This window comes from Rhipicephalus sanguineus, chromosome 4 (genome assembly GCF_013339695.2).
Source record: "Rhipicephalus sanguineus isolate Rsan-2018 chromosome 4, BIME_Rsan_1.4, whole genome shotgun sequence".
NCBI lineage: Eukaryota > Metazoa > Arthropoda > Arachnida > Ixodida > Ixodidae > Rhipicephalus > Rhipicephalus sanguineus.
Window position 1 is genome coordinate 183,045,556 of NC_051179.1, and position 19,210 is coordinate 183,064,765.

Below are 19,210 nucleotides of genomic sequence, written 5' to 3' on the forward strand. Positions count from 1 at the left end.
TAGACGATGAGCATTGCGATTGGTTACAACGCATTATACTAGATAGAACACGGCCACCACGTACAGGTGAGATTACTAAATTTTCCTTTGTCACTAGGATGAGGATTTTTCCATACATTACGTACCAAGATAATGGACGTGGAGTTAAATCATAAAAAAAATTGGCCGCGTATCTGCGTGCTTCGCTGCAAATGTCGTGTAAAGACGATAGAAGAGGCGCTGTGTGAGATATGGACGCCATCTGGCAATACGTCGGGAAACATGAGTGCTGTGTTGCGTGCTGGTAGTCCCGGCGCAGCGGCAGGCGAAGACCGGCGGTGACCAACGCGACCGGCGGGGAAGCCAGCCAGCCCGAAAACGCGGTTTGGCGCGAAGCGCTGAAGCAGAGAAACGTCCGCACTCAACGAGTACTCTCCACACACTCTTTTATTTACACGTCGCCTGGGTAAAACAGGAACGCCAGAGCGGCGCCCACAACCGGCAGCCTGAAGGCCGCCCACAACGCTGCTTTTTCATTTTTTAAATTTTTTTTTCACCTTCTTGGCCTTCTCAAAACTAAAGTTTTTCAACACCAACCCATGGCATTCGTACAGTGCAATACAAAACCGAAACCGAGACACAACAATGAGCTCGTGCGAAGGGCACGGAGGAAGGCAAATTTCAGCGCAGTCGCATTTTCAGCTTTGTTGAAACAGCGCTCACTAGACGACGACGAAGTAAAAGAAGGCACACGACAGGCAGCGCCTGTCCTGTGCCTTCTTTTACTTCGTCGTCGTCTAGTGAGCGCTGTTTCAACAAAGATGAACGCATACCAACTCGCTCAAGCTTCCATTCTTATGCATTTTCAGCGCAGCTTAAGAAACTAGGGTCCTTAAAATTACGTATGTATGCATTTTCTATTAAAGGAACACGCCACCTAATACTTACCTAGTGATGTTGCACCTCAGATATGCATGATATTTACTTTTTGATCGACAACGTTCACAAGTATGAACAGCCGTACCAGTTCAAGACGGCTGGCCCTTGGGCAAGTGGTTCAACTTTGGCCGAGTGGCTGAATCGAGGGACGTGCCGACAAACAGAAAGACAGACAGGCAGAAAGACAGACCAAAATTTCTGCGTTTAAGTTCCCCAAGAAAGACTATCGTCTTTAAAAACGAAAGACAGGTGCCTGCGACAACACTGCTTCTACATGTCGTCGGATAACGCCTATAGTTTGAAAAATTGTTTGCAAACATATACAGCATTATACTTGCATTATTTTTCACATATAAGGTTTTAGTTAGGTGACGTACAAGAAGCACGAACATGATTACCCGCTGGTAGCAGGCACAGGGGATGCGTGAAAAACGCTTGTTGATTTTGAAACAATCCTCGCTCAAGGTCAGTCATGTCTGTTGAACAGCATTTACACAAAATTTCAAGCACGAGATGTGCCTTTCATTTGATTGCTTGGTATGCGTAAGTATTCTTGGCCAAATTTTCATGGCGTTTGCCACCGGGAAGTTATTTTATCCTGAGAGCAAACAGCGTAATAAACTCAAGTTCAGCACCCTGCGACATCAACGTTGTTGTCACGTGTTCGGTGTGGTCCATACCATCCTGAGTGATGAGGCGTTAGTGGCGATGGCGTCGACGATCTGTGTGTTTTTATCGCGGCGCTGACTGGCGCCCACGCCTGCAAACGCTTTCCCTCCCAGTGGCTCTGCCCACTCCTCATGCCTGATTTTCGTCGCGCCTCTTCGAATAGTTTGTCATGTGCTCGTCAGTCAGCATGTCGGGGAACCTTTGTGCGCTGCAGTCGTATTCTTCGAAGTGCGGAAAAAGCAGAAAGAGTGTGTCCTTTCATTACGCGCATGGCACACTCTAACACGACCACAAGCTATCAAAGTGTATAGAGAAATCTCATCGCCAACAAGACGCACGCAGATGGCATTAGTTGAAAAAAAGTCACAGTTTCGCCGCAAGGGCGAAGCAATGAATGCGATAGCAAGAAACTAATGCTATACGAAGTGAGGCTCGCCAATGGATACTCTCAGTTTGAACAGCACTCCTGTTGCAAAGGCGGCCGAAGCAGCGAACGAAACTAGCGTGCTTCAAGTGTCGAGCTGTGACACTTGATAGTTCGTGCTCATCGTCTGTTTGTTCGTTTAGCGGCGTCCCTTGCTCGAGTGACTTTCGTACGCTCCGTAACATGAGCGCGGACACCACGGTGAAACCTTGAAACAACCCTCTTCCTCTCACCACCAGAAAACCGCGCGAGCAGACAGCGGAAAGGCAAGGTTCTCCTTGCGCAAATATAAGAAGAAGCGAGCGAGCTCGCCGACGACTTTTAAATGCGCCCGTCGTGCTCCTAGCGCCATCTCGCTGGTAATGAAAAAACGCTTATAAGCGCCGGCCGTCTCTGAGTCCGTCCAGCGGTAAAGGGTGTGTATATAACGCTCGCCGTTAGCTACGCGGAGGATCTGCGTTTCGTGGCGTAGCGGTTAGCGCCACTCGCTGCGGAGCAAGAGGTCCCTGGTTCGATTCCGCGCTTCGGAAGCATTTTTCTGAATTATTTTTCTTTGGGGCTTTTATATATATATATATACATACTTATACATATACGGTGCATGACGGCGACGGCAAAATTCAGCCGAGACTGTCCATATAATTGCTATCGCAATAATAATAGTTCGTCCGTACTTCTGCGCGTTAGCGTAATACCGGATTACCGGAGCCGTAAACGTGAGAGGCTCGATAGGTGGGGCCATCTGGCAGCGCAAAGAAGAACCTGTAATGGACAGAATTTTTATTGTAGAATCAAAGTGTATTCTATTTATCTGCTGGTGTACATTCGCGGCTGTGGCGTAATTCCGAATGCGTTGTCTTCTTGGAGCTTTTTCCATCATAGAAATTAGGCAAAAACAAGGAAACGTACGTATCTATCACTGTGTTTGTGCAAAGCGTGAAATGTCGATGCCATCGTACGGTAGTCCGATATGCCGTAAACCCTTTTGCGTATACCGGAATGCCGTACGCGCTAAAATTATCGCAAGTAATATAGCTAGGCATGGCCCAAAGGGGCATCCTCATGCACCTTCTCCTCGCTGCGTGGAACAATGTCTATTTCTGAGTCACTCCTTTGCAAAGTGTCGAAGCTACTTGTAATCACATTCGTAGCGCAAAAAACAGGACGAAGACACAAGTAAGGAACACATACACAGGACGGGCGCTAGAGATCAACTGAATTATTACTGCCAGAAAACAAAAAAAGCCAAAAAGCCGTCGGACATGAGCGCATGCGCACCATCACACTCCGAAGTGCTTTCTTATGCCTGCTTCCCCACGTGTTACCACCTTACGATGTCTATGTTGATGTTCGATGTTGATGCCTAGCGCCCGTCCTGTGTATGTGTTCCTTACTTTTTGCTCCACGAATATGATTACAAGTGATGATATTCCCGCATCACCGCCTTGACTGTCGAAGCTAAAATAAGCTTTGGGAAGTCGCACGTCCGGCGGTTTCCAATTACAGACGGTTGCCTTCATCACTTGTCGAGACTTGACGGCGACGACGGCGATGCTGGTCACAACCAGCAGCCGTAATGTCAGCTTAACTTGACCTAACGTCTTTCTGCTTAACGCGATCAGCTGGGACGCGGTCAGGAGGTGGCCGCGAGGCAGCGCTGCCACGGCTACAAAATCGCGGGCTTTGTGCCCGTTTCGAATCGGGCTCGATACTGGTCATAATAATCAATATACCAGATAGTTATCCGTCCCTCCATTGCATTTGGAGCCCCGAATCACTACCCGGGGTTCGATAACTACTCGAGGATTCAAAAATATTGGCATGCGTAAAATTAATGTCAGGGCTCCTTTAAGTTGCTACATGAGACTCCGGTTACTGCGAGCCCAGCGCTCTATCGTATTGTGCAAAAATGTGATGCATTTGACAATGCCGAGCGCGACAACGCTGTAAAGGCCAGGTGGTGCAAGAATTACCCTGAGAGTCTTCTTACCGGCAGGGTCTCGTACACGCAGACTGGCAGCTGTGCAGCCAAAGTTGCCGCTTCATTTTGTCCGTGCACCTAACTGCGGGAAATAAAGCGTATTGATGCATAAGCATTAGGCAATCAGGATTAAGAACGGCTAAGCCCACATTCTCGTTATCAAGGATGTCATGTGGAGAAATGATTTTGCGATGAGTGCTAATTTTTTGCATTCTGCTAAAATTCATCTGCTACGGCTTGGCTTTCGTTTAGGCACGGGCAAGCGTCATTGACATCTGCAAACATCTGCAAGACGGGACTCTCATGACTTGAAGTAAGTAAAATATTAAAGGGACAATAAATCGAAATTATGAGTGGGTTTAGAATGATTAATTGTACTCTGAAACCTCTAATGTCGTTAATTTCGCCATTCTAGGTTTATCAGTAGAGAAGAATATCAAGATCAAAGTTTCATTCTTAAATTTCGGGACGATATCGCCGCACGTGATGTCTGGGATTTCAAGATGTATTTTTCGTGCTTTGGTGACATTGGCTGAACGAAATTTCCGGAAACTTGGTGTATTCAGTTTATGGGCCCCACGGAGGACAATGTGCTTCATTCTTACTGGTCAGACGCTACGAAAGACCCAGTAGATGCCGTCAAAATCTATGACGTCACGCCATTTGGTGCGGTAATTTCAAGGTGGTTACTCTAGCCGCATTTTAACCCGACAGCGTTAAACAACTCGTTTCGCAGAAATTCTGGTGTCGGCGTCGTCGGTTGTGAGCGAAAGTCATCATCTTTGCCCGTGACGTAAAAATAGAGAAAGATGCGAATAAAATAAATAATAAAAATCTTAGTTTCGAGTAAGAATTGAACCCAGGCCGTCTACATGGCAGGCAGGTCTACCACAGGGCCACGCTATTTTTTTTCCTTTCGTGGTAATTATTACCAATGCGTTTAAACTATTGCATAGCGTACAGAATATTCAAAGCCGCCTTCATAAGCGCACAATAAGGGTCACAATTTTAAATAACGCTGTGTTATAAAAGGGTAATATGGCGGTGCATTTCATGAACGGTGGATACCAGTGCGGCTGAAAATGTAACTGTTCACAAAAGTATTTTAGCTGTAGAGCCCTTTGTATGAAATGTGACCGCTATGATACCATTGGTTCGGCATGCCTGTCTAACATGCGTGTTTTCCATAGACTGTGGATACCCATTAATACGAATAAGAGCATGTGAGCAGACATACAATTGTTTTTGGGCGGCACGAGATAACGTACGCTATAATAATATAAATCATGTTACTTTTTAGCAGCTCTTCATAGAACGTCCCAAAAGAGGATGGCCTCCATACAGGCGATGAAGCAATGTTCTATAGTTTCTCCAACTTCACAGAGCCGACAATCATTTCAGGATACAAAGATGCCTTTGCTGCTTAACCAGGGTTTTACAGGCAACGTTTTTGTATGCGCTTTGAAAAGTGTCTTGGATATTGGCGAAATAGGCATTTTCTTCACACGCACAAGCACGCCATGTCCAAGCAATCCAATATTGGCCGCGAGGCCCCCCACTGAAAACGACGGCGCAACCGTCGGCGTGACGTGCTTGGCAGGATCACGTGGTCTCAGCGGCCGCGTCGGCTGCTTGTGGAGCGCTGCCGCGTGCTTTGAAAACGAGTTTCAAGTCCCACATGCGCTGCGGTCTGTTCAAATACGGAAGTTTTCTTGCATTTGCTACTCAAATGAAACCATTATAATAGAGCGGCTGCCTCCGAAGGCGACGAACATGGGCCTCTACCGATCGGTGCCGCAGTGCCGGGCTTACGCAACGGAGCCCAGTTTCAGCCTGCACCGGTAACCGCGGCACAAGAAACTGCGCGAAGCAAGAGTTGTAAAGCTAAGAACCGGCAAGTAGCCATCGGCTACGAGTCTTGTGTGCAACAAGCACTTCCGCGACGAAGACTTTCGTTACTGCGTCGGGCCTGCGATGTTCGGTGAGTAGCAGACAGCGCGGAATGAGACGTTGTCTCACGTGCGCTTCCCGCCGGCAAATGATAGTTATCTGCCACAGGATGGAAAAGGCGCTACCTTTTACCACGTGCGATACCATCTCATAACCCTGCCGCGCGACCTCTTTATCGTCGGCCCCGTGCTCAGCGTCCACAAATTCAGCTACAGATGCGCAACTCATTGTTTAGATCCGTGGAATTAAAAAAACTTACAGGGTCCCTTATGGATTCGTCGATGTATTGATTCTCCCACGCCCCACTCCAAAAGTGTTCTGCACCTAATGCGGTTTCGCACGGCCTCCGTGACCGATGACGGAGGAAATGCAAAGCGACGATGACATGTGAATACGTCATGATGTGACGTCACGTTATGTGACGTCATAATGACGCTACATATTTTGGCGATCTGTGACGCCATGATGATGTCATATGGTGACGCCATCACGTGACGATTATTTTTTGCATCACTCCTGTTGACGCCGCCGACGGGCAATCTTCCCGTTTGATGAGGCATCTAGGCCTTTCGCCTTCTTAAGCGACACGACGTCTTGCATTGCCTCCGTGATCGGCCCGCCGATCACGGAGGCAATGCAAAGGGACCATGTCGTGTGAATACGCCATGTGACATCACGTTATGTCACGTCATGGTGATGTCATAATGAAGTTACAAATTTAGTACATCTGTGACGTCATGATGACGTCATATGGTGATGTCATCACGTGACCATTATTTTTTGCGTTACTCGTCTTGACGCCGCCGACGGTCAATCTTCCCGTTTGAAGAGGCATCCAAGGATTTCGCGTTCATAAGCTACGCGACGTTTGCTGGTGGACGTATATAGCGAGAGAGTCAAATGCTGCGGCTTTGTGCTGCATTCGTGTCGGCAATAACTTTTTTTCAGCCAAGCTTGAGTTCCCCTGACGCAAACACTATGTGCTAAAAAGCCCAAATTTATTTGTGCCACTCTCAAACTCACGTTGGGCCTCCCCAACCACATTTATTTTCTTAAAGCCTCATTTAATTACGTGGGAAAGATGCCACCCTGTTCAAATTAGTTTCAGCATGTGGCCACGATTGCCCGGCAACCCTGCCAGGGAATCACGCTCAAGCCATGACAGTGCAACGGACGCGGCGCTTACGCGCGTCCGTTGCACTGTCAAGTAAAGATGTCAAGTAAAATATATCAAGTAAAGATTGGTCAGACCGCCAGTGTTTAGGTGGTTTTCTTGGCACCTAAAAAATTGCAGAGACAGTGCAGGCAACTAAACGTACCTCGCGCCAACTCTGCTTCATGTTTTGTTGCACACAGCTAGGTCACGCTACGTCCCCTGCGCAGTAGGCGTCGTCTACTCGATCCCGCTGACGTGTGGAAAGGCATATGTCAGCCAGACCAGCAGGTGTGTTAACAATCACCTGCGTGTGCACCGAAATAACGTGTACAATGTGGCTCAGGGGCATCTTGGCATTCGTTGTCGGCACTGCGGTTGCAGCCCCCTGTTTAATCAGTGTGTGATAGTGGCAAGGCACACGTCGCAGCTAATTCGCGAGAATATAGAAGTGAAAAAGATATATAAAGTGGCCGAATTGCCCAATGAATCCATCCGTTGCCGTGTCGTGGCCTGAACGTGATTGCCTGGCCGGGTTGTAGGGCAATCATGGTCAAATGCTAAAACAGATTTGACTTGTCTCGCTTTTATCGTTTTCTCAGATATATATTTTGCTTTTTTTTGCAACATTACATAGAATTCAGTTGGCAGCAGCTGCGCCCTTTTTGTCTACCCTGCCCTTTCCTTTCTATGTTCGTGCGCTGTCATACACGCCGTCATGGACTTTCTGGCCTCTGCGCTCCAACTAACATGCGCAAAGCTGCCCCTTTTTCGGTAGTCGTCGTTCAGTCCATGCGCCAAAAACCGACGCCGGCCCACCTGGCTTCGATGACTCCCAGCGCGCCCAGACAACCTCTCGATCCATCGTGCCGCCCTGCTCATCCAGTCTCCTAATACTGCTGATATTGTGGCCACGTAGGCCACACATGTAGGCTACATGTGTAGCCACACATGTGGCCATGGATATAGGAAACATCAGCAGGACGAGCGTCGTGGATACGGCGCATACAATATGGGTGACGTTCCTGATGAGTCCCATTTTCTACCTCGTCGTTAGGTTCTGCCTCGAGGCCGCTCTCTAGCCTCACCTGTAACCTCCGAGACGGCTCCTACTTACCGCCCTGCCAGAAGCCGCTCACGATCGCGCTTCGCCGTTACACGTTGCCACGTAGACCCACTTCTCAGTTTGTCGCCCGTTGTGCGGAAAACTAAATTATGCTGCTTTTGGAGGTAAAGCTCCATTGCTCGATAGCACAGAAATTCCTACAACGCGTTCGTACAATATGATATCTGTTTTAGTTCAATGTGTACACGTGGAAGCATCACGCCTTCTGTTCGCGTCTCCAAAATTACCTTACCCATATGATGGACCTAAGCTACTCGTTGTTCAAGAGGACGCCATTCAACCTTCCGGCATGTGCGGCGCTCGCCTAACTTTTGGCGGCTTTCTGCATTACGTAGAATTTGCAGTGCTAAATTCCTGTACGCAGTACCTCCACCACATGTGACGCAACAGTTAATGTGACCTTTTTATGGCGAAGCGACTCCCGCCCAAAGCACAGGTCATAGACACAAGACACGTTCCCGCATCCGATGATGAAGAGGAACGCCACGCGACAACGAAGATGCATGGGGAACGAAGCTGTTACTAATAAACGCCCACACCATTAAACAACGTAGTTTATTTGAATGAGTAAATTTCTGTTTGCCACTGTACACTACACATCCGACGAGTCCTGTAAGGCACCGATAAAAAATCAGAGGGTTCCTGTGGATTTCACCTAACACGACTCGAAGGAGAAAGCCTTCTTTTTTTCTCAGTCGATGTATTAGGGAGCATACATGAGCGGCCTGACATCTAGGCTCCCTAGATGTACATAGTTTGCTTAGGGCAGCGCGACCCGGACTGAGGACTGAGAGACACGTACACAAACAAACGACCCCGAGCTCCGGGCTAGGGGTCGCGCTGCCCTCAACAAGCTATGTTCAACTACCAACTCGCCCAACTTGCCGTTTTGATCCCTAGATGTATTTATCCTGCCCCGCCACCCTCCGAAAGCTTCGTGCACCTAGCGTGGTTTCGCAGTGCCTACAGGATCGGAGGCACCTCACCTGGTTTTGCACTGCTTCCGTGATCAGCCTACATTTGACCAAGCTACGATGTCGTGTGATGAGAGAGAGAGAGCAACTTTATTAGATGATGGTGTAGGCTTATGCCACAGCAGCGAAGGAACGAGACAGCTCAACCAGAATCGACGCCAGCAGGGAACAAGAGCCGTGGCTTCAGGTGCCACTTAGAAGCGCCATCTTTATTAGATGCGAAGCAGATTAAGGCGGAGTTCAATCCGGTGTGCGGCGTGACCACCCTTACTGCGCATGCGCACACCCTCTCCACACACCTCCTCTCCACTTCCCCTCTCCCTTCACCCTCTCCTTTCTCGCTCTCCACTCCCACACCCCCTCTCCACTCCCCTTCCTCGTTTAGATAAAAGGCTCGCGTTAGGTCGTACACCCGCTCAGTCACTGCGCCGGCTGCGCCGGTGTCATAATTTCAAACGTCAACGTCGGCGCAAGTTGCAGTAATACCTTAACGCCTGCTAAGATCGCGGAGCAGCGGGTGGAGCAGAGGAAGACTCGAGGTGCCTAAACGCAGCGTAAACGTCGGCAAGCGGACACCGAGCTCCGGGCTAGGGAAGCCCAGCGCAAACGGCAAAGTCGGCGGAAAACTGCTACGGAGGAAACGCGAGCTCGACATGCCGAAAAGCTGCTTCGTATCGCCTCATTGTCCCCTTTAGCGGGAGATGGTGTAATTTTCTTTTTCTTCTCTTGAGGTTCAGTTTTTATTAGGCACCCATAGGAGGGCGCTACTACGGCAATATGCAGCGTTACGTCACATGACGTTACGCCAGAATTTGTGACGCCATGATGAAGTTACAAGTTATTGCGTGACGTCATGATGAAGTCATCGCATGATGATTTTTTGCACCACACGTATCTGACGCCGCAGGACGCGTGACGCCGCCGATCACCCCGGACGCCGACGGTCACATTTCGTGTGTAGTGAGGCATATAAGCCTCACTACACACGAAATCTCTGTAGGGAGCCATATACACTACACACGAAAAAATATTACCGCAATGGACTGTGTCACACGTGCTTTTTTGCGCTCTTTTTTTTTTCTTTCGAATTACGTCATATTGTGTTTAGCAGCACGATTGGCATGCCTCAACAAGGTTTGTGTGCAAGCGCATCGGAACTTCCTCAACGCCGACCTCTGTATTCCACGTACAGTGACATATACTCACGGTGGTCAATGTACTCGCAGATGGGGCCGTGGCGCCTATGCTTCACGGAGTACAGTTTGGAGAAGCAGCTGCAGTGCTGTTGCCAATTGTCCGCGATGCACTTGCTACTGCACTCCTGATGAATGGAAATTTAATTATCAAGAGCATTACTGATGTTTTCAATGGATACTTATTCATTGAACTAAATAACATGAGTGCGCTGACATAGAAGATCGCACGAAAACGTTACACGTGCTTACAAGAAGTGTGAATACAATAGTGCAGATTCACTAATGTTACTTCGGCGATTGTGTTGTTATTCACAGCTAAGCAAGCTCACGTTGCGATTCCTTGAAAGCGTTCACCTTCTACCCGTTGCCAACATTGTAGCCCTTTATTGGGAAACAGCGGAGTTTCGTTCTACTGGTATCATGCCGCTCAGACACTGCACCATTCAAGGCCTTGCCCGCGGGGCAAATTAGATTAAAATTTCCTCGCCGATTTCCGTGAATAAAATAAAGTGGCATAATTGCGCTCACCGTCTTCCAAGTGACACCCAAGGAACTTCACGCTTGTTCACTTTAATGCACTGTTTTCGATAGCAAGGCCCAAAAATGACGTCCAAGGATTCGCGTCGTACGACGAAGACACCAATGCACACCAACTGTCTCTGACAAGAACGGGCGCACAACAATTGCGGAACAAGGTCATGAGAAAGAATACATTCACTCACTAGGTGTTCCTGAAGTTTAGCGCATCATATTTCTCATGTGTGAAACAATGCTTGTAAGACTGTCGAGAATACAGAGAAGACATGAAATCATCGCATGTGTCATGACGACATCTTCATTTTAGCTCTAAAAGGACAAACACATGAGACACAACGCGGCAAGCGCTACTCACAACTGTTGTCTTGTTGTCGCTCATGTGTTTGTCCTTTTAGCGCTGTAATGAAGATGTCGTCAAGTATACACTAACTGGCCCAGCAAGTTCTTATTAATCCCATTGTTGCATGCAAAAATGGCGACTGTCGTGCCACGCGGCATAATGTCAGAGTTGCATTTAGCCTCGCGCCGTTCATTGAGGTCTCGGCTGTCTCTACATTTCTCGAATCGATCTGAAGTGATCGCGCTGAGATCCTTGCTGTAGTAAGTATGATCATGGAAGTTAAAGCTAGTGTTCTATGGGCTTGCGTGTCTTTAAAGTGTATTTTTTTTCGTAAATGTAATGGTTATTGAGGTATGTGCACCTGCCGTTTGACACGTTCTGTCCAGAATTGGCACAATGAGACTCAGGCAGCAAGATATTAAAATGTCATACCTCCTCAGGTGACCACGACCTAACGTCTCTGTCTGCTTAGGTTGGACGAGCAGAGTCGCTTGCGTCAAGATCAGAAATACCAGTGCATAGACGACGATATCCCGATCAGATCGTACAGCTGTCGTTACCGGTGCCATAATTATGTACTCTTGTAATGCTCGCAAAAACTTTACTTATATATTCTACAAGTCAATTCTGTACTCCAGAACTCAACAAGTGAACTATCACCCACAAGCTGCTCAACTTGCGCACTTGCGACTGCATTCCAGACAGCCTGCTCCAGTGTTTTCTCTACAGAAACAATTTATACCCCACAATCAGCTGCAGATCGAGTACTCAAGCTCCCCCATGGCGAATGAGAATGACTGATAATTGACTCCGAACATCACTAAAGTAGCTAAACTAGAGTGGTATAGCAGAAAGCCTAAGTGACATAAACGAAGCCTCCGTTGGTCAAGTATTAATCTGCAGCCCTTCTCCATGTTTTGCCAATGGTCTGCGAGTCGGATCTTCTTTTCAGCCCTTACGCTTGTCATATATCCTTGGCGGTACAGCCTTGAAGTAAAGCGGAATGCCAGCCAGCCCAAACCAACAAACAACTCAGCTATTGTCTGGAAAATATGGTCTACAAAAGTACGAAAGGCGAACGAATGTCTCTGCCATGAACGGCGTGAACGGCGCAGGGTAATTGTTACATGAAAGATGCAAACGGCGGTAGTTTTTCATAGTTCGTGGACATGTGGTTCAAGCTGGAGATTCGCGCTGGATGATTTGTGTGTTTGTGCCGTGTTTGCTTTTAAAGTTTTTGCTATCAAGTATGGACAAAGCATTTCGCTTTTTTCTCCACACTTTTGCTTTGAATAAAATAAAATTTACAACATAGAGCAGAAATAATCACCGCCTCCGCGCAAGCCACCCGCCACGAAGCCTATCAGGAAACATCACAGGAAATATACATAGACAAGTCATAGACAAGTCATAGACAAACGCTAAATAAATTATTGCAATCGCGGCTAAAACAGTACGTGAGCTTCCGGATAATTACCGCACTACCTCCGTTGTATCATTTGCTTCCATAAGAATGCCTCGTAAATGGTGCTCCGGTTCATTACAAGTCCCGTCAAAAAGCCAAGCGCAATTACATTCTCTGTGTCTATGACAATATTTCCTATGTAATGTTCAGTAAAGTATACTCCAACTGCGTAGCGAATCTTCTTCGATATCAACAGGTACTATAATGACTGAGCACACACCCACAGACATGTCTCTGACGGGCGCTTCAGTTAGCGAATAAATAGACTCTACGCACTCTGTACTACTGCGGCAAGCTCGGTGAGCGCCATAGACACGCACCTCGGACTGCACGACGCCGTCGGCGTAGCTGTACTCGCCGCCCTTGCTGTCGTACTTGCTGCACATCGTCTCGTACGGCGGCGGCAGCGACAGCACCTCTTCCTGCGCAAGGGGCATCACATTTGTATCGGGGGCACGTGCTCAGGAGACAAAGACGTCGTGGAACCTGCGGACATGAAAGTTCCAAATGGTACTCACAACACACGGCGAAAACATTTTTCCTGACAGTTTGTGGAAAATGTTCAGCTGATATTACAGCTTCTAACCCGCAGCTGCAGACTTCGATGACGCGTTACCTTCTAAAGTTTCCACATTGAAACTGGCATTTTTTTATTTCAGCTAAGAATATCACATCTGCATCAACTCGCGAGCAGCGCACAGCAGAGTAATTTTCATCTAACAGCCTAGCTGCTTGCTTCTTTGTATTTCCAATTATTCGATTTTTCATTTTATTCTAAAAATTTTTTTTTCGCTTACATCCTTAACGTATACCTCCTGCCGCCCGCTTCTTGGCACACCGACATCACAGCCGCGTAGATAGTGGGCATTATGTTCTTGAGTCCATGCAAAACTGGATTCAGGTGTGGCTGCTCTAGTTCTTGTGCCGATCAACTTGCTCGATGTTACAAACAACATGCCACTTTGGTAACGGCGTAAACTCATGGCATGTGTTTGATACCCACCGCCCGCCACTGCGGACATCGCGCACGAATCATGTTCTCTCTATTACGAGCACCGGCCACAGCAGTGTGGGGGGCGCTGCGTCATTGAGGCCGATAGGGTGCGTCAATGCATTCAGGTGCCAAAGCTGAAATACGAAGTGATGGCGAGGCATCTTTTTAAGCATGAAGTGCTTTTTGCTTCCGTTGTCGGAAGCCGTCACGTGACATTTAGCCAAATGCAAACGCCGTTATCTCGGCGCTCAAACGAGACCATACGAGCTCTCAAGATACACAATGCCGAACTCAAACAACATCATCCGGGCATCGTTGCGAGAGTGACACGAGATATCTGGCCAACCAGCCAAAGGTTAAAAAGCAGTCTTTGACAGTCAGCCTTTCGTACGGGACCGTATTACATTCGCTAGCTACGGGGCCAAACAAATTGCAAAAAAAACATGGCTGATCACTCTGTCATACGAATCGTTATAACACGAAAGTGAAACGTGTCTTCACAGACGTAGTTGAGCGTTTGTTGTGCATTCTTTCGCCCCAAGGGCGAAGGAATGAATGCTACAGCAACAAATAGACCATTTTCAAACAATCCCAGAACCCCCAGCGGGCGCGCGAAGCACTATGGGAAAAGTGTGTACGGCGAGCCCGCCGGCTGTTCCGTCGCTTGCTCTTCGTTGGTGCCGTGGGAGCACCAAACGAAAGAAACGCGTCACCGCTGGTTGACTATTATTAATCCTAAGTACTACACATGTCCGAACGCACCTGCATGTATCTCTACGCATGAAATGCGAAAGGAATGATGCAGTCAGTGTAGGTATTACCGAGCGGATGTATACCAGATGTAGCAGTTAAGCGGCATGCCAGTTTTCACGTGCCGATACATGCCGTCAAAACGCGCTATCGTAAGCAATGTGAGCTGTAACACCGAATTCTTATTTATTCAAAGATTACTTGTTCACAAGCCGCTATGGCAATTAATGGCATAGCGGCTCGTGATCGGGTTTAACCAAACTATAGAGAGGTGTTACAGTGTTCAGACATGCAGATGATTATTTGATTTTAATTGACAAGTCACGCGCTGTACAAAGAAGTGACCACATTCTAAACGTGTTTAAAAAAAAGGGATGGGATGATCACTTGCGGGATGCCTTGCTCTGATAATTTGCAGTTTCTTGATACATGCTTTTAAGTTTCACTATGGAGCATATTTGCGGGCAGTAGAGCCCGCGTTCAGCGAAATAGGCTTTTAATTTCGCGTCGGCGCATTCGAATATTGTTAAACGAGGAATTGTGATGTCATGATTACGCACGGCATTGGAAAAAACCTTGCGCACATAAGATAAGCAGTAGTTTCCAGCTGCAATGTGATCAAAGAAGCGGGATATCCTGCGTATCGTTGTATCGGTTTGCAAAAATCTCTTCGCATGGCAAAGAAAGATTAACACGGACGTCCTCCATCCGTATATAATGAAGAAACTATAAATACTGCAGTTATTCCACATATCTATAATCAGTCGCATGACCTGAAGAACGTAGGGAAGCAATGTGGGGGTGAAGGCTGTGAATGCCGCCCTAAATAAGCTTAGTCGCATTAAGGTCGCAGGGGTCTGCGGTGGGCAAAGAAAAATGCGGTCAGAGGCATGCCAATTGTTGTGCAAATTGTGTAGGAGTTAGCCGCAAATTTCTCTTTCTTGTGTCCACACATTTATTTATTTATTTACATTACCCTCAGGGCACATAAAGGCGTTACAGAGGGGGTGGGTAATATAACAAAAAATGTAGTAAAAAACAGAACACAATAATACAACAAATTAATTAGAATACATGTTCAAACAATACTCAGTTATTCGAGGCTTAAGATATGACCGGTTAGTGTAGTCTTGAAGGATGACACGTCCTCAATGGAGGCGATGGAGGGGGGAAGGTGGTTCCACTCGGCACTGGTTTTTGGCAGAAAGGAGTCTGAAAAAACGTTAGTACGGCAGAAAGGAATAAAAACTTTATGCTGATGGTCAAGACGTGACGATATGTATGAAGGCTCGGAGATGAGTTCCTGTTTAAGTGAAGTATTTTGGTAAATGAGTTTATGAAAAAGACATAGGCGAGAAATTTTTCTTCTAGTTTGCAAATCAATTAGTCCAAGGTTTGATTTCATTAGTGAAACGCTAGATGTGCGGTTATAGTTTGAATTAATGAAACGTGCTGACCGATTTTGAACTGACTCGATGATAGCTGATAATGTTTTTTGACCGGGGTCCCACACAAATGACGCATACTCAAGCTTAGGTCTAATTAGTGTTTTGTACAGCATTAACTTCAAATGGCAGGGGGCTTTAGAAAAATTTCGGCGTATGTAGCCGAGGGATCTGTTGGCATTGTTAGTGATGTATTCGATGTGCGCATGCCATGAAAGATTATTGGTTAGCTGTATTCCGAGATATTTATATGAAGTTACGTAATCAAGGTTGATGTTATTGATAGCATAGCCGAAAGAAGTGGATGAGTCAGTGCGACGCGAAAAAGACATGATTTTGCATTTAATGGGATTTAGGAACATAAGCCATTGTGAGCACCACTTAGATATGTTATCTAGGTCTGATTGAAGAATAAAGTTATCATGCTGATTAGTTATTTCACGGTATAGAACACATTCGTCGGCAAATAGTTTTATAGAACTATTAATAACAGTAGGTAAGTCACTAATATAAATTAAAAATAGCAATGGGCCCAAGACGGAGCCTTGGGGAACACCTGACTTTACGTCACAGCGCTGGGATGCAGCATTATTAGCAGTTACAAATTGAGTACGGTTAGTTAGAAAGCATTCTATCCAATTGAAAATGTTAGGGTCAATATTAAGAGTACTGAGTTTAAGAAGTAGTAAGCGATGAGACACCTTGTCAAAAGCTTTAGCAAAATCTAAGAAAATGCAATCAATTACTTGGCCTTTGTCTAAAGAGGAAGAAATGCTATGTATAAACGATATTAGTTGTGTTTCGCAGGAGTAGTTCTTGCGAAAACCATGCTGAAATGAAGTGAAGAAAGAGTTTGATTCAAGAAATGAAACGAGATTAGAAAATATGACATGTTCAAGGATTTTGCAAGGTATGCTGGTAAGTGAAATGGGTCTGTAATTGAGAGGAGAATGCGGGTTACCTGATTTCAACAGAGGCACCACCTTCCCCACCTTCCAATCTGCGGGCAAAGTCGAGCACTCAAAAGACTGGGTGAAAAGGTACATAAAAATCACAGAGGAGTACACAGCAGTATTTATTAGAAATTTGGAATTAATTTCGTCCGCGCCACAGGAAGAGGATAGTTTTAAATTATGAATTAACTTTAAAATCCCCGCAAAATCGACAACAAGTGGATCCATGGGAAAAAAATCCTTTTTGCACATGTACGGGACTGTGTCAGTACAGCAGTCAGAAAATGATTTCGCAAAGGTGTCATTTAGAACCCTGCAACATTCTTCATCGCTCATTGTGCAACCACCAGTATCTGTAAGAGATATGTTATTTATCTTTTTTATTTGAATAGTGCTCCAAAATTTCGATGGATTAGTTGAAAGAAGGGAAGGTAGATATGTATTAAAGAAGGTGACCTTCGCTTCTCTCAACGCGATTCGATATGCATGCAGTGCGTTTGAGTAATCATTCCAACGTGTAGGTAATTGACAGCGTTTCGCAAGACGAAAAGTGCGTTTTTTCTTGTTGGATAATCTTTTTAGTGTCGTCGAAAACCAAGGGGAGCGTTTCTTGCCGGAAAGCCTGCGCAGTGGAATATATTTAGCAGCAAGCGATGTGGCTTTGTTTTTAAATAGGTTCCAATTATCTTCCACGGTACGGCTAAAAAATTCTGGCATGAACTCGTCTATGAATAATGCAAGCTGATTATTAATTGCTGTGTAATCGCCTCTCGCATAATCTGATAAATTTTGGATTGGTTTTTTGACGAGTAACGCGGCCGTTTACAAAAAAATGTAAGAAACAATGATCGCTTATTCCGGGTAAACAAGTTAATGAATGCACTAGATTAGGGTTATTGACAAGGACTAGGTCAAGTGTGTTTGATGAAGTAGTGCCAGTTCTAGTAGGCCCAGAAACAAGTTGCGCAAGATTCAAATTTAAGCACAAGTTAATAAAAGATTCACTTTCGGCGGACGAACCAACAACGGAGGGAAATTGCGAAGCCCAACTTATTCTAGATAGGCCAGACTGGTCGATGTATTAATACGCGCCTCAGCGAGCACCGAAATTCAGTGAATGGAGCCGTCTCATCTCGCATCGCTATGTCGGTCATGAAAATGTAATCCCATCTTCGAAAGCACAGTAATTTTGTACCATCAACCTAATCAGACAACGCGAGAAATTTCGGAGGCATATCATGCTACAAATAACGCCACACTTTGTGTCAGTCAACCTTCTCAGTCGTTACATGACAAGGAATTCGACCTTATTAATCGACTGTAAACACGCTCCTTGGTTGTTTGACTTTTTTGTGCCTCTTCATGACACGCGCGACGCACTCCCATTATTGTATATATGCTTTTTTTTCACGCATGACAAACTTTCAGTTGTGTGTGAGCGCTGGTTTGTGAATTTCTTTCCTTGTACTGCTCCTTTCTTTTTTCGCTCTAAGTATTATTCCAACCTGTAGTTATAGCACCAACGGAGGTTAGTAGGCACTTATCATTCGTTACATATACGGTGCGTGCGACGCAATAAATGTATCTCATTTCCCCAAATGCCGACTGCACTTTCGAGTGTACTCTTTAAATATCAGAACCCCACACTGTATTCGTCGACAGTGTCGACGGACGTTGATTCCAAATGCATCCGCGAATCATAGACCGCTCCTGCACTTCATAGGCAACCGAGATGTATTTTTTTTTCATTTATGCCGTAAGGCGCACTGGCGCCAAGAAAAAAAATTCGGTAGATCCCACGTAACGTGGGAGTCGATGGTATGCGAAGCATGCGGTGGGTAGGTGACTGTGGCGTAACTATTTTTACTTAGCGACACGTTACAAAATGACGCTAAAGATTTGTATAAATTTTATACGCACACATGTATATATGTTGAAGAGCCGCATATGTGTTATATCACCAGTTGTTTACGGCTGGGTAACGCTGCCAATGGCAACGGGTGTATTACCAACACCAGAAGCGGTAAGCTGATGTAGTGCTTATACGTGTCCCGAGAACGCACGCACGTTTCACAAACCCGTGTGCATGTGTGCAAGAAGTTCTTGACAGTTCTTGAACAAGGGCATCATCACCGTGATCAGTGAGCACCAGCAGCTGGTCATGACTTGTTATAAGATCTGGTCGTGATCGTGGTGACGAGGGGTCCATGTGTAGTGAATTATGTGGTATAGTAGAGCTGTTGGAATTCGTGGATGCCTCGGTCATTTCGTCGACAAATTGTCTGTCGACAGAGCCGGCGACATGTCGGAACCTGAAGCCACCCTTCGCGTTGGT

At 46.3% G+C, this 19,210-nt stretch overlaps 1 protein-coding gene across 1 annotated transcript in view; it reads right to left on the reverse strand.

Moving 5' to 3' along the window:
• The window catches only part of LOC119391901 (uncharacterized), a 51,377-nt gene that overhangs the window by 9,782 nt on the left and 22,385 nt on the right, over positions 1–19,210 (reverse strand). Inside the window, exons 3-5 of the mRNA XM_037659551.2 lie at positions 13,054–13,155; positions 10,402–10,516; positions 4,002–4,074 (exon numbers count right to left, since the gene is read on the reverse strand). Of these exons, the coding sequence (XP_037515479.2) occupies positions 4,002–4,074; positions 10,402–10,516; positions 13,054–13,155 (290 nt within the window). The remainder of the gene's footprint in view (positions 1–4,001; positions 4,075–10,401; positions 10,517–13,053; positions 13,156–19,210) is intronic.